General features: G+C 33.2%; 1 protein-coding gene across 2 annotated transcripts; it reads right to left on the reverse strand.

Annotated features, from left to right (window-relative positions):
* Positions 1–254: 254 nt before the first annotated feature.
* Positions 255–5,184, reverse strand: LOC143069138 (uncharacterized). Of its 2 annotated transcripts, XM_076243622.1 has the most exons (6): positions 5,081–5,184; positions 4,498–4,661; positions 3,884–4,000; positions 3,436–3,515; positions 2,528–2,792; positions 255–2,094 (listed from the first exon to the last, which is right to left on the reverse strand). In XM_076243622.1, the coding sequence occupies exons 2-6, from the start codon at positions 4,652–4,654 to the stop codon at positions 329–331; spliced, it is 2,385 nt and encodes a 794-aa protein (XP_076099737.1). In that variant the 5' UTR covers positions 4,655–4,661; positions 5,081–5,184; the 3' UTR covers positions 255–328. The 2 variants fall into 2 exon arrangements, with proteins under 2 accessions (XP_076099737.1, XP_076099738.1); XM_076243623.1 differs by lacking the exon at positions 5,081–5,184 and having other exon boundaries at positions 4,498–4,770.
* Positions 5,185–12,444: the final 7,260 nt, after the last annotated feature.

Here is a 12,444-nt window from a genome sequence, read left to right on the forward strand (position 1 = left end):
TAAACCCTTGCTTTTTGGGTTTTCGTTTAGAAAATTAAACATTAAAACATTAATAAGAAAACATTTGATGAATAAAACATATTAATCAACACATATCTTAGTTTGACCTTTTAAGATCGGCATGACGCACACACAAAAACCAGCAAAAAGAGAAGAGACACAAACTTTTGAAGTAGGAGTATACTAGCAGTTACAAAATACTAGATTAATTCTCAAATAAAGTCTCTAAATAAAACAGGTTCCTCAAGGCTAAATAACAATGATTTTGGCTTTTTATTAAGAAAATAGAGTGTAGAAAAATAAGAATTGTTAGAAAATAACTAGTTCATCAACACACATCTTTGCTTTTCTTTTGTCTTTTGATACACAATAAGGATCGGAAGAATCCACTGATTCTGGCAGCAAATGTGGTTTTCTTTCCGGCATTTTTGGTACTCATTTTAATGTCTTTTGCATCATTTTCGGAATTTTCTTTCACTTCATTATTTCCAATACTATCACAGGTGATTGTCTGTCCTTCGGTTATCTCTGTCTCTTTCTCTGTTTTGTTTTTCTCAACATCGATTGTTTGATCTGTTGTCTCCCTCTCGTCTTCGGTTATCTCTGTCTCTTTCTCTGTTTTGTTTTTCTCAACGTCGATTGTTTGATCTGTTGTCTTCCTCTCGTCTTCGGTTATCTCTGTCTCTTTCTCTGTTTTGTTTTTCTCAACATCGATTGTTTGATCTGTTGTCTCCCTCTCGTCTTCGGTTATCTCTGTCTCTTTCTCTGTTTTGTTTTTCTCAACGTCGATTGTTTGATCTGTTGTCTTCCTCTCGTCTTCGGTTATCTCTGTCTCTTTCTCTGTTTTGTTTTTCTCAACGTCGATTGTTTGATCTGTTGTCTCCCTCTCGTCTTCGGTTATCTCTGTCTCTTTCTCTGTTTTGTTTTTCTCAACGTCGATTGTTTGATCTGTTGTCTTCCTCTCGTCTTCGGTTATCTCTGTCTCTTTCTCTGTTTTGTTTTTCTCAACGTCGATTGTTTGATCTGTTGTCTCCCTCTCGTCTTCGGTTATCTCTGTCTCTTTCTCTGTTTTGTTTTTCTCAACATCGATTGTTTGATCTGTTGTCTCCCTCTCGTCTTCGGTTATCTCTGTCTCTTTCTCTGTTTTGTTTTTCTCAACATCGATTGTTTGATCTGTTGTCTCCCTCTCGTCTTCGGTTATCTCTGTCTCTTTCTCTGTTTTGTTTTTCTCAACATCGATTGTTTGATCTGTTGTCTCCCTCTCGTCTTCGGTTATCTCTGTCTCTTTCTCTGTTTTGTTTTTCTCAACATCGATTGTTTGATCTGTTGTCTCCCTCTCGTCTTCGGTTATCTCTGTCTCTTTCTCTGTTTTGTTTTTCTCAACATCGATTGTTTGATCTGTTGTCTCCCTCTCGTCTTCGGTTATCTCTGTCTCTTTCTCTGTTTTGTTTTTCTCAACGTCGATTGTTTGATCTGTTGTCTCCCTCTCGTCTTCGGTTATCTCTGTCTCTTTCTCTGTTTCGTTTTTCTCAACATCGATTGTTTGATCTGTTGTCTCCCTCTCGTTTTCGGTTATCTCTGTCTCTTTCTCTGTTTTGTTTTTCTCAACGTCGATTGTTTGATCTGTTGTCTCCCTCTCGTCTTCGGTTATCTCTGTCTCTTTCTCTGTTTCGTTTTTCTCAACGTCGATTGTTTGATCTGTTGTCTCCCTCTCGTCTTTGGTTATGGTTATCTCTGTCTCTTTCTCTGTTTTGTTTTTCTCAACGTCGATTGTTTGATCTGTTGTCTCCCTCTCGTCTTCGGTTATCTCTGTCTCTTTCTCTGTTTTGTTTTTCTCAACATCGATTGTTTGATCTGTTGTCTTCCTCTCGTCTTCGTCATTCTCTGTCTCTTCATTTGCTTTGACTATTTTGGAACCATTTTGTTGTTCCCCATCAATATCGATAGTTTTATTTTTATCTTCTTCATTTTTCTCTGTTTCTTCATCTGTTCTTACTGTTGTTAAATCATTTTGCTTTTCTTGAGCAACATCAATAGCTTGGAATACTTTCTTCTTTTCGTCCTTTACTCTCCTTTTCTCGATCTTCTTCATTTCTGTAAAGATAAACACGGATGTAGAAATTTCATAATGTTTTCATAAAAGATTTTAAACTCCCGGTGCACTCTTGGTTTATTTTTTGCATTGTTGATCCTAAATTTATCTATTACCCGCATTTTGTATATTTATTTCTCGTTAAATTTAAAATATTAAGTTCTACTAAAAACTATAAGACAAACTTTTCATGAATCGTGTATGTACATGGAACTCTGAATTAGACAATTAATTTCTATACATTATATCATAAAAATGTGAAATATGATCATAATTGAACTAGAAATTTGTACATTTCTTTCATTGATTTTAATACATCATTGGCAATGGTTGGTTGAAGTTAGAAAAGACTTACGCCTACGGCAACTATAACCATCAAAACTCGTTAAGTCAGAAGAAGACTGAAGAAAGTAGACATATTTATGAAATAAATACCTTTTTCTAAATTCCTATTTCCTTTTTCAACCATCTTTTTCATCTGCTTTCTCCTCTTTTGTTCCTTCTTCCATTTTGACTTCACATCCTTATTGTGTCTTTGGTTACTCTTTTCGATTGCTTTGAACTGTGTTTTAACAATCATTTCCTCTTCTTTAGCTTTTTTCTGTTTTATTTTTTCCTCTTTCATAAGTTCTTTTTTCATTTTCCTTTCGTCCTTTTTCGTTTCTTTGTCATTTATTGATCCTTCCAGTTCAGAAATTCGCTATGTATTCAACAAATTTAAATTATAAAAATGTATTGTATGTGTTCATACAAGAGAAAACAAAAACACCTGAAGACAAAACTTAAACCAAATAAACAAACAAACTTTAGACAATTCTACGTCTTTAAAGGCCTTGTTGATAAAAATCCAACCAAAAATGCCCTCAAAATATTTTTTTGAAAATATGTGTTTTTGTATGAAATAATAGCAAAAAAAAAATGCACGTGACGAATACTTTTGGCCAAGATACGTTTAAAAAACGAAAAGTTTATTATCGAAATGTCAAAAAGTTGTTTAAATTTGAAACAAATAAGATTTACGGCATACATTAAGTTCAAATGTACCATTGAAAAATACTCTTGATTTTCATTACAACTACCGAAACCCAACTGACTATCAGGCACATGAGCACGAAGAAAGCACATCCTTCGGCTAAAATAAAATGGAACAACTTTAGCTTTTACCGTTTAGAAAATGTGTTGCAACGTTACATTAAAGGAATTTTTAAAAGGAGAACAGATTTCATCGTTAATATGAAGAACAGCAATGGAATCACTGTTCAACTTAAAGTTTAATATTGGATTCTTATTACCACTAACATCTATCTACCCCATTACAATATCCCCTTAATTCTCTATTGTACCTTGTTTATATGTCCGACTGCATTCTTCAATGGGTTCTCTCCGATTCTTTGCACGTGGATCGGCCTTGTTATTATCATTTCTAGAAAGAAAGAAAAAAGAAAAATCTTTAACTTTCTTTACCTCCATCCTTTAGATTTGTGGGTCACAGCAACTAACTTAAGAATTAAAAATATAAACTTTCATCTGAGATGATATGATACCTGTATTTTTTCCTCCTTTTTTCAGATTTGTCATTCTCAGTGAAGAAAATTTGAAACACTTTCATATATCTTTTTTCTGAATAAGCGGTATGGGTGTTGCTCATTATTAAAGTCCATACAGTAACATATTTGGTCTCTTGTGGGGAGTTGTCTCATTTGCAATCATACCCGGTGACATCTTTTTATTTTTGTACACACCAATCAAACGTAGCGGTGATAGTGCGTAAAAATATCAAAGAAGTATTACCCCGTCTTTGCTCTGTTGATATATCCACACCCATTTCTGGTTTCTTTTCTTCCTTATTCATAATTTCTGTTATATCCTCGTCTTTTTCTGATTTCTGCTCTTCCTTATTTTCTCTTTCTGTTGAAATAAATCAAATATATATTCATATGAGGAAAATCACCTTTCTTATCGTTATGAACAATATACAATTCTAAAACTATATAAACAATAAAAAAAAAAGATGTTACATGAAATTATTCTCAGTAGATTGTAACAACAGAATCAGTTAAAACGTTCGAATTTTACGCTCTTGTTTGATGACCGAATAGAAATTCGTGAATTTTAGCGACATATCGTATTTGACCCTTGTCTACCATTGGAAGCCATATGTTGACCTCTAGATGTCCGAAGGGGTTTTTGGTCATTGTGCATCCCATTCATGTTGTGCCCAACACAACTAAAATTGGAATCTAAAGAGAAAACTCAAACTTAGTCAAATGAAATATAACAGAAAACTCCTAACAAAACTGAGAAAAGATGTAGGTTTAAATACAGTGACAGAAGAGAACGGACTATTTTGAACAATTGACCTTTTTATCAAAATAAGATTTACATATGACACTAGTAATACATACTTAATTCCATTTTCCAAATTAGCCTCTTTGCCTCAGAAGCCTTTTTGTCCTTTATGTCCTCAAGCGAACACTCGAATTCTGCTGTACTTAAAATGGCCTCACAAAACCCGGACACGGTAAAATGATCCCTTTCCTCTTGTTGGGTGGACATCGCCATTCTCAACCTATTAATTGTTGAACCAACTATTAATTAAAAATGTATCATACAATCTTTTGTATCACCCCCTTTTTCAGTGTAAACAGTATTTATTAATGAAAAAATACAAGAGATATATTACAATGTTACATAAAGTTCAAATATGGGATTCGGAAACAAGTTTGGAAAAACTTTTATAAATCCGTCACCCTTTTTTTCTAACCTTCCTTCGTTTTTTAAATTTCGAAATCTGCTGCAATCAAATATGGCTTCACATTAAAAGATTTTTTGTAGTTCTACATGTATACATGAAAATGTTAATATACATTGAAAAGGGTTTTTTGTTTTATGGTTGCTCTTTCTAAATATGTTTTATGGCTGTTCTTTCTAAATAAATAACTGATTGAAAAGTGCATTACTTAAATAAAGTGAAATAACATTACTCACCAGAATTGTCTTTCGATTTTCTTATCTTCAAAAAGCTGAATAGAATAAATTTCTAGACTTTGAAAACTTATTCCGCTGTGCAGCGTATTGCCGATACTTCGACAATGAACGTTGGCATTGGGGATATTTATGACGTCGAAGTATGGCAACAGCGCTGCCGCATAGATTTCTAACATTCACTGTATCTACCTTTTTTGTGTGATAACGCCAAATAAATTGCAATGTGTTGGTCAATAAATTGTCCACTGTGCTTATCAATAAGTTTCCGACTGTGTGTGTCAAAAAGATTTTCCCAAGTGTTTGTCATTGGTAACAGCACAGCCTGCAGTTTCTCTGATTCTTTGTTAACTCCCTTTTCTGTGCGATGATGACTAATAAGTTGTAATGTCACAGACTTTTGTTAATTTATTAGGTTTGTTAATAAGTTGATACCAGTGTTTGTTTATTTATTGTGTATTAATAAGTTGTTTCCTAGTTTGTTATAATTTATTATGTGTTGATTATACCAGTGATTGTTTATTTATTGGGCGTAAATAACTTGTTTCTGGTGTTTCTTTATCATAATGACATTTGGAAAACTTATATTTGGCTAAAAATTGTTCAAAGTGTTGGTCGTTTAGTTCTTACCAGCTTTTAAAGGAATCCCCCACCTATCATAGTTTCTTCAATAGACTAAATAAAAAAAATTGATAAAAATCACTATTCAAAAGCAATAACTCTAAGAGACCAGGGAGACAGTTTCACCGGGCCATTTAGCTGATTTGATTATAGGTATTACTTTACGGAACATTTCTGCTGTTTGAAGTTTTCTCTGTCAATTACAGTTGTAGACCATGTTCTTGACATCATAAAAAAAATATGAATGCTGTATCGACGCCGCAAAATACTGATATTTTATTACAGACTGAAAAGTGTGGACACATATCAATGTGGATAATAATCGTTTGGTGTGATTCGTGATACTTTAGTACTTTTATGCTGAATTCGCACGATATGTAATGCTACAAGTAGTAATATTTATCAGATATTACCGGCTATATGTGTTTCTCTTTTTTAGAAGAACTTTCAGTTATTTTTTTTATATATATAAATTCAAGGGTTTGGATTAACCTTCGATGCACATTCAGCCATTATGGCGTCCACCACCCTTGTTCCATTTGTGCATGCTTTGATGTGAATGCCTTTCTGATTAGATCATACGTTAAACTGTTTTTATTTTAGATGTTGGATAGTAGCACCAAATACTCAAAATTAGATGAGGTATGCTTGCATTTAGAAAACTCCACAAAAGAGGCAAAAAAAACTAGGATAGTGGTGTAACAATTCAATATAAGAACAAACTATAAGAAGCAGCTAAAATAGGCTTAAGTCATCAAATGAATACAAAGACTCTCCAAACAGTAGCGGATCCAGAGGGGGCGTAGAGGGCGTACACCCCCCCCCTTTTTAGCTCGGACTTTGTTTTTTTTGTAAAATGATTAATCAGACTAGACTTCGGGAACATTGCATTTCCCGTGTCTTTAATGTTTATGCGACAATTCTTTACTTATTAAGATATTTTTCGCTGGTATTTACTTATCATGTCAAAGTCATGTGATTCGCTATGGTGGAGTTGACGAGTGCGTCGAAAAAAAACGTCACTCAGTCATTTTGAAATTCAAAATACAGTAACACATTGCTTACACTGAGACTAACAATCATGACACCTTCAAAGCGATACAGGATTGAGAATGTTTAACCCCAAACACCCCATCCTATTCTAAAGAACATAAGTTAATTAACTCTCGTTGGGCGTATCTTTTTTTTGGGGGGGGGGGGGGGGGGAGGTGGAGGTTTGCAGTTCTGCTGTTTCGCCGAACTGATATATTGTATTTAATTCATCAAGACCAGACTGCAACCTGCCTGCTGGGAGTGGTCTTTATGTCTCCATTTATTGACCGTCATTCATAAATTCGTTGTCATTTCAGACTCATTCGTAGCCTTTTGTTGATTTAAAAACCCTCACTTCCCTTCATTTTGTTTGGTGATATATTAAGGTATATAGGAAATTTTTTTTTTGAGACAAGTGCCTGTGGTATAACAGTACAACATAAGAACGAACTATAAGAATCAGTTAAAAAGGCTTTACTCATCAGATGGATAAAAATACAAATACTACAAATGAGTATAAATACAAGTGGACTTGGCCAGGTACTTGTACATCCCAGCAACAAAAAGACACTAGTTACAGATCTGAAAGTACTCGCAGTTCACTGACAGCTAAATATTACTAGCCACTAACAACTAATAAAAAAGATCATGCATCTAAAGGCTAAATTATCGATCTGTTCTCTTCCAACATCCAATGCATTTAGGGAAAAGGCGTCATAAATAGTAAGAAAAACACATAACTTTGTGCAGTTCCAAGATACAGGAATCCCAGATTGTAGATCGATGAATGTGTATATATTATATAACATACTAGTAATATTTAGTTTGCTTTTAATTTACTGATAACAAAATCAATATTAATACCAATAAAAACAATATTCAATACTCGTATAAACACTGTTTTCAATGATCGGTGTTTTTGCTTGATTATTCCAACCACAAATTAAATAGTTTACTTGAGAGAACATCTAGTTGTTAATGTCTGTGTCATTTTGGTCTTTTGTGGATAGTTGTCTCATTGGCAATAATACCACATCTTCTTTTTTATATATTAGCTCATTGTTGAAGGCCATACGATGACCTATAGTTGTTAATTATGATTTCTATGTCATTTTGTCTCTTATAAATAGTTGTCTCGTTGGCAATCGTACCACATCTTTATTTTTAAATATATATTGAAACGGACTTAAAGATTTTTGGTCTGCATTTAAAATTGAAAATATAAAATATTATATATAAAGAATAGATACTAATGGACCAAATAATGCAAAATCATGAGATGGCTAAAACAAACAAATAATAGAGAAAATTGACTAAATGATGTGCTAAAATATAGAGAAAATACAATTGAGGATTACAGAAACGAAGCCAACCGTAAAAGAAATGAGAGCTTCCGGCCTATATCATCACATCGGCCAATCAAAGACTGGTCAACCTTTTATTTATTTAACATGATTGTATTGTTGTTTTTTGTTGTTAGTTCTATCGATTTTATTTTATTTAAAAGGTCGATGGTTGAGATCTCAAAAACCAATTTTAAGCTGGCAGAACTTCATATGTTTTATTAGAAATATGAATCTCGTCAGTGGTTAATAAGTCACATGACAACACGGCAAGTCTAAATTGCTCTGATACATTTCGTCACTGGTTAATATGTCACATGACAACACGGAAAGTCTAAATTGCTCAGATAAATCTCGTCCCTGGTTAATTTGTCACATGACTACATGGAAGTCTAAATCGCTCTGATGAATCTCTTCAGTGGTTAATATATCACATGACAACACGGCAAGTCCAAATTACTCTAAACTGCTCTGATAAATCTCGTCAGTGGTTAATGTCACATGACAACACAGCAAATATAAATTGCTCTGATGAAACTCGTCACTGGTTAATATGTCACATGACAACACCGCAAGTCTAAATTGCTCTGATGAATCTCGTCACTGGTTAATTTGTCACATGACAACACGGGAAGTCTAAATTGTTCCAAACTTCTAGATATGCTACGCATGATTTAAACAGACTACTTATCTGTCGACTAGAACTAATTCCTCAAAGGGCACAACACACTAAAGAGTAAAAAGACATTAGTAATGTTCCTGACCGATACATACATATATTTTCAATGAGATAATAACATTATATATGTAAGTGCCTGTCCCAAGTCAGGAGCCTGTAATTCAGTGGTTGTCGTTTGTTTATGTATTACATATTTGTTATTCGTTCATTTTTTGTACATAAATAAGACCGTTAGTTTTCTCGCTCGAATTGTTTTACATTGTCATTTCGGGACCTTTTATAGCTGATTATGGGCTTTGCTCATAGTTGAAGGCCCTACGAAGATATATAGTTGTTATTTCTGTGTCATTTTGGTCTGTTGTGGAGAGTTGTCTCATTGGCAATCATACCACATTTTCTTTTTTTTTATAATTCACTTTTCACTAAATTACGTATAGATTTAAGAAATCGTATGGTTTAATATTAAAAAAATATCACTTTTCCGGGTTGATGCCTTTCTAATAGAACTAGTTTACGTTGGGTCGGGTTTTCCTGCGAGAAAACGTTATGTGCTGGTGATTCGGTCCTGACTGGTGATCAGTAAAATTATGTAAACAAAGACGAAAATGATGATTTTTGGCGTTTTCTCTCATAAAAATGGAAGGAAACAGTTGAGATTTTTCAATTTTGTTTTTTTATGGGTTCATATGCAAACCAATAAAAAAGTGAACCTCTAAACTGTTTCAGTAAGCGTAACAGAAAAAAAATGCTCCTTTTCAGAAAATGTAGAACTGAAAAAATAAAACAAAAATGCTCCTGGAGTGCGCTTTCTATACCCAAACCCACACGACAAAATTATTTTGTGAAAAACCAGTGCAATTTATTAAAAATTTGCATTTTCTCAGTTTATTCATGTCCTGATACTGTGCTGGTGGGTCCTGCCATTGTGTTGGTGGGTCCTGATACGGTGCTGGTGATTTTGGATAAAAACTTGATCCTATTTAAAACTGCTAATCTTACAAAATCAATCAAATTTGGCAGATAATTGTATTCAATCGGATCTGTGACTCATTTTTTTCTTTTGTGCATTCATTTGACTGTTTATAAGCGTAGATTATATTACGTTAAAGGGCAACATATTCCGTCAAATATAGGATGAAAATATATCGAATTAGAATAGTTTTATTTTAGATATTTTAAAAATGCCATTAAATTGATGATTCTCTGCAAAATATGTTAACTAAAACAGTTTAAAAAGGTAAGTAAAGCGACTTTTATAACATGAATAAAGGTTTGACTTGTTTATTTCAGTTAACAATACGACGTCAGATGATCCAACTACTGGTATCTCTAATTTCGTCCTTAATAAATACACCGTCTTCAATAAATTTCGACTGGATTAAAAAAAAAAAACGACCTAGACTTGCTTTTCGTGCATGAGTGGTAAAAACTAACTAGAATTAAACAAGATGTGAACAATTGCAATTCAAAGTACATGTATGACCTTCAGCAACGAGCAAAAATCTTAACGAATACTAGGCTAGCTATTAAAATGTAAACGATAAAAAAATGAATACATTCGGCCTGATTTTAACTACAACTTTTAATAAATTACAAATATATCCGAAGGCAACCATCTACAAAAGCTTGTCTTTTGGAACTCTTGACAAGGCTTAAAATATAAAAAAAGAAGATATGGTATGATTGCCAATGAGACAACTCTCCACAAAAGACCAAATGACACCGAAATTTTACCGTACGACTTTCAACAATGATCAAATCCAATGCCGCATAGTCATTTTAAACATGTTTGTTTGCACTCCATACACCCCTTCTCACCTCCATCCAATAAACCCCTCCTCCGTTCCTCCTTCATAGATACAGTGGTGTAACAACACAACAATTTTCCACATAAACTAATAATATAAAGACACACATTATTGAACAAGGAATACTCGCAGTTTCTAAACGCTAGTTCAAAGCTGCATTTTTAACTAATACTAGTAGATAAACCATGTTCTCTTAGATGAAAATATCAATCGTACTGATCGAAAAATTTCGCAAAATTTATGTTCACATTTTAATGTTTGATAAACAACAGAACTTTAAAAGTGTGCAGTGATTCTTGTGCTCACAACAGAATTATTTTCATAACTATGTATACATCAGACATTATAAAGGCATTTGGAAGATACCAAGAAGTAGTTTGCAATTTAATGATCATGAATGGATGGAAATTGCATAGAAGTTAACATAGGATAAGAAGAAAGTGATAGTATTTTTTGATGAAAGACTTTAAGCCTTCTTTGCATGAAATTCTAAAAAGTTTTCTAGTTGTCGTAAATGGTTAAATCCTCAACAAAATCTCGATAACTTTGTTGTAACGAAAAGGTTATAAATTGAATCGGACTTTTTAGAAACCACCAGACGAGACATGTAAGCTGTCGGTATGCTGTTGCACCTACAGCACGTAAACTTTCGCATTTCAATCTTCTTTTCTGATTTTTTCCCCCAATTCATACGTGAGAGGATTGTTTTTTTTTTTATAAATTCTATGGTTATACACTGTATGTCAATTTCAAGATCTATGCTTAGTATTTATTTCAGATGACATGGACGTTACACCCTGGTGACCCTGCTGTCTTTCATAATTATATTCATATACATACATGTATATAAATAAAGAAACTAAAGGTTGCAACTGGTATTTTTGCATTTAAAATGATTTTTTTTTTCGTTTACTCATTTTTCACTCATTTTCAATTAAAATTAAAGCATATATATTTATTCAACAAAAATATATAAATATAGAACAGTAGGAACATCGTTCACTCCCACCCCTTAAATCTTAACCAAAAATCATTGACAACCCACCTTATTTTGAGATTATACAATGCAAAAGTTATTTTTTTTTATGTAGTTTAGTGTTTTCTAGATTATTTCGTTTCCATTCTCTGTCCTTCCATAAAATAGTGAAATATGTTTTGAGTGTTCTTTCGAACTTTCGAAAAAAAAAACTGACAACCGTTCAGACAAAAAAATTATGTTGAAAAAAATCGTAAAGATACTGCAAGTGACACTTAATACTAGTAGCTTTAAGTTTTCTTTTAAAGTGTAACTTTTTAATCTTACGGGAAATTCCCTTTCACTCTTGGAAAATGTTTTTATTGTAAAATAATAAAATCGTTCTTGAACATCTGCATCAAATTATTTTTTATTACCACCAATTTTAGAATTTCAAAACTATTCCAAGCTTAAAAATTTCACTGTGACCTTCCTATTCCTTATCCCCCCCCCCCCACCCCGCAATTTACTATTGTCGTCCTTTAAGTCAGCACTAAATTGATCACAAAGTAATCTGATTTAAGCTGCTGAAGACACATGATTCTTACACACAGAAACAAGGCCGAATTTCATTTGGTTGAATAAAAAGAAAAGTATCTACAGTTTCGTACAAATTTGTCAGAGAAAATATTCAGGATGCTTAGGAACTACACTGAAATTATTATCTAAACTTGTTCGGTGTGAGCCAAGGCTCCGTGTTTAAGGTCGTATATTGACTTATAATGGTTTACTTTTTTAAATTGTTATTTGGATGGAGAGTTGTCTCACTGGCACTCACACCACAAAAGTGTTCAGGCACACACCTGATTGTTGCCTTGATCAACTTTATTTGTGACTGATTTCTACAGAACATGTTTAATCCCAACTCA

Source organism: Mytilus galloprovincialis, chromosome 3 (genome assembly GCF_965363235.1).
Source record: "Mytilus galloprovincialis chromosome 3, xbMytGall1.hap1.1, whole genome shotgun sequence".
Lineage (NCBI taxonomy): Eukaryota > Metazoa > Mollusca > Bivalvia > Mytilida > Mytilidae > Mytilus > Mytilus galloprovincialis.

Bases quoted from the DNA above. Each gene is read 5' to 3' on its own strand.
- LOC143069138 (XM_076243622.1), bottom strand. From the start codon at position 4,654: ATGGCGATGTCCACCCAACAAGAGGAAAGGGATCATTTTACCGTGTCC. The intron at 4,001-4,497 runs GTATGTATTACT...TTATTTCAACAG, and splicing joins AATTTGGAAAATGGAATTAA to AAAGAGAAAATAAGGAAGAG. The intron at 2,793-3,435 runs GTACAATAGAGA...TTGAATACATAG, and splicing joins CAGTCGGACATATAAACAAG to CGAATTTCTGAACTGGAAGG.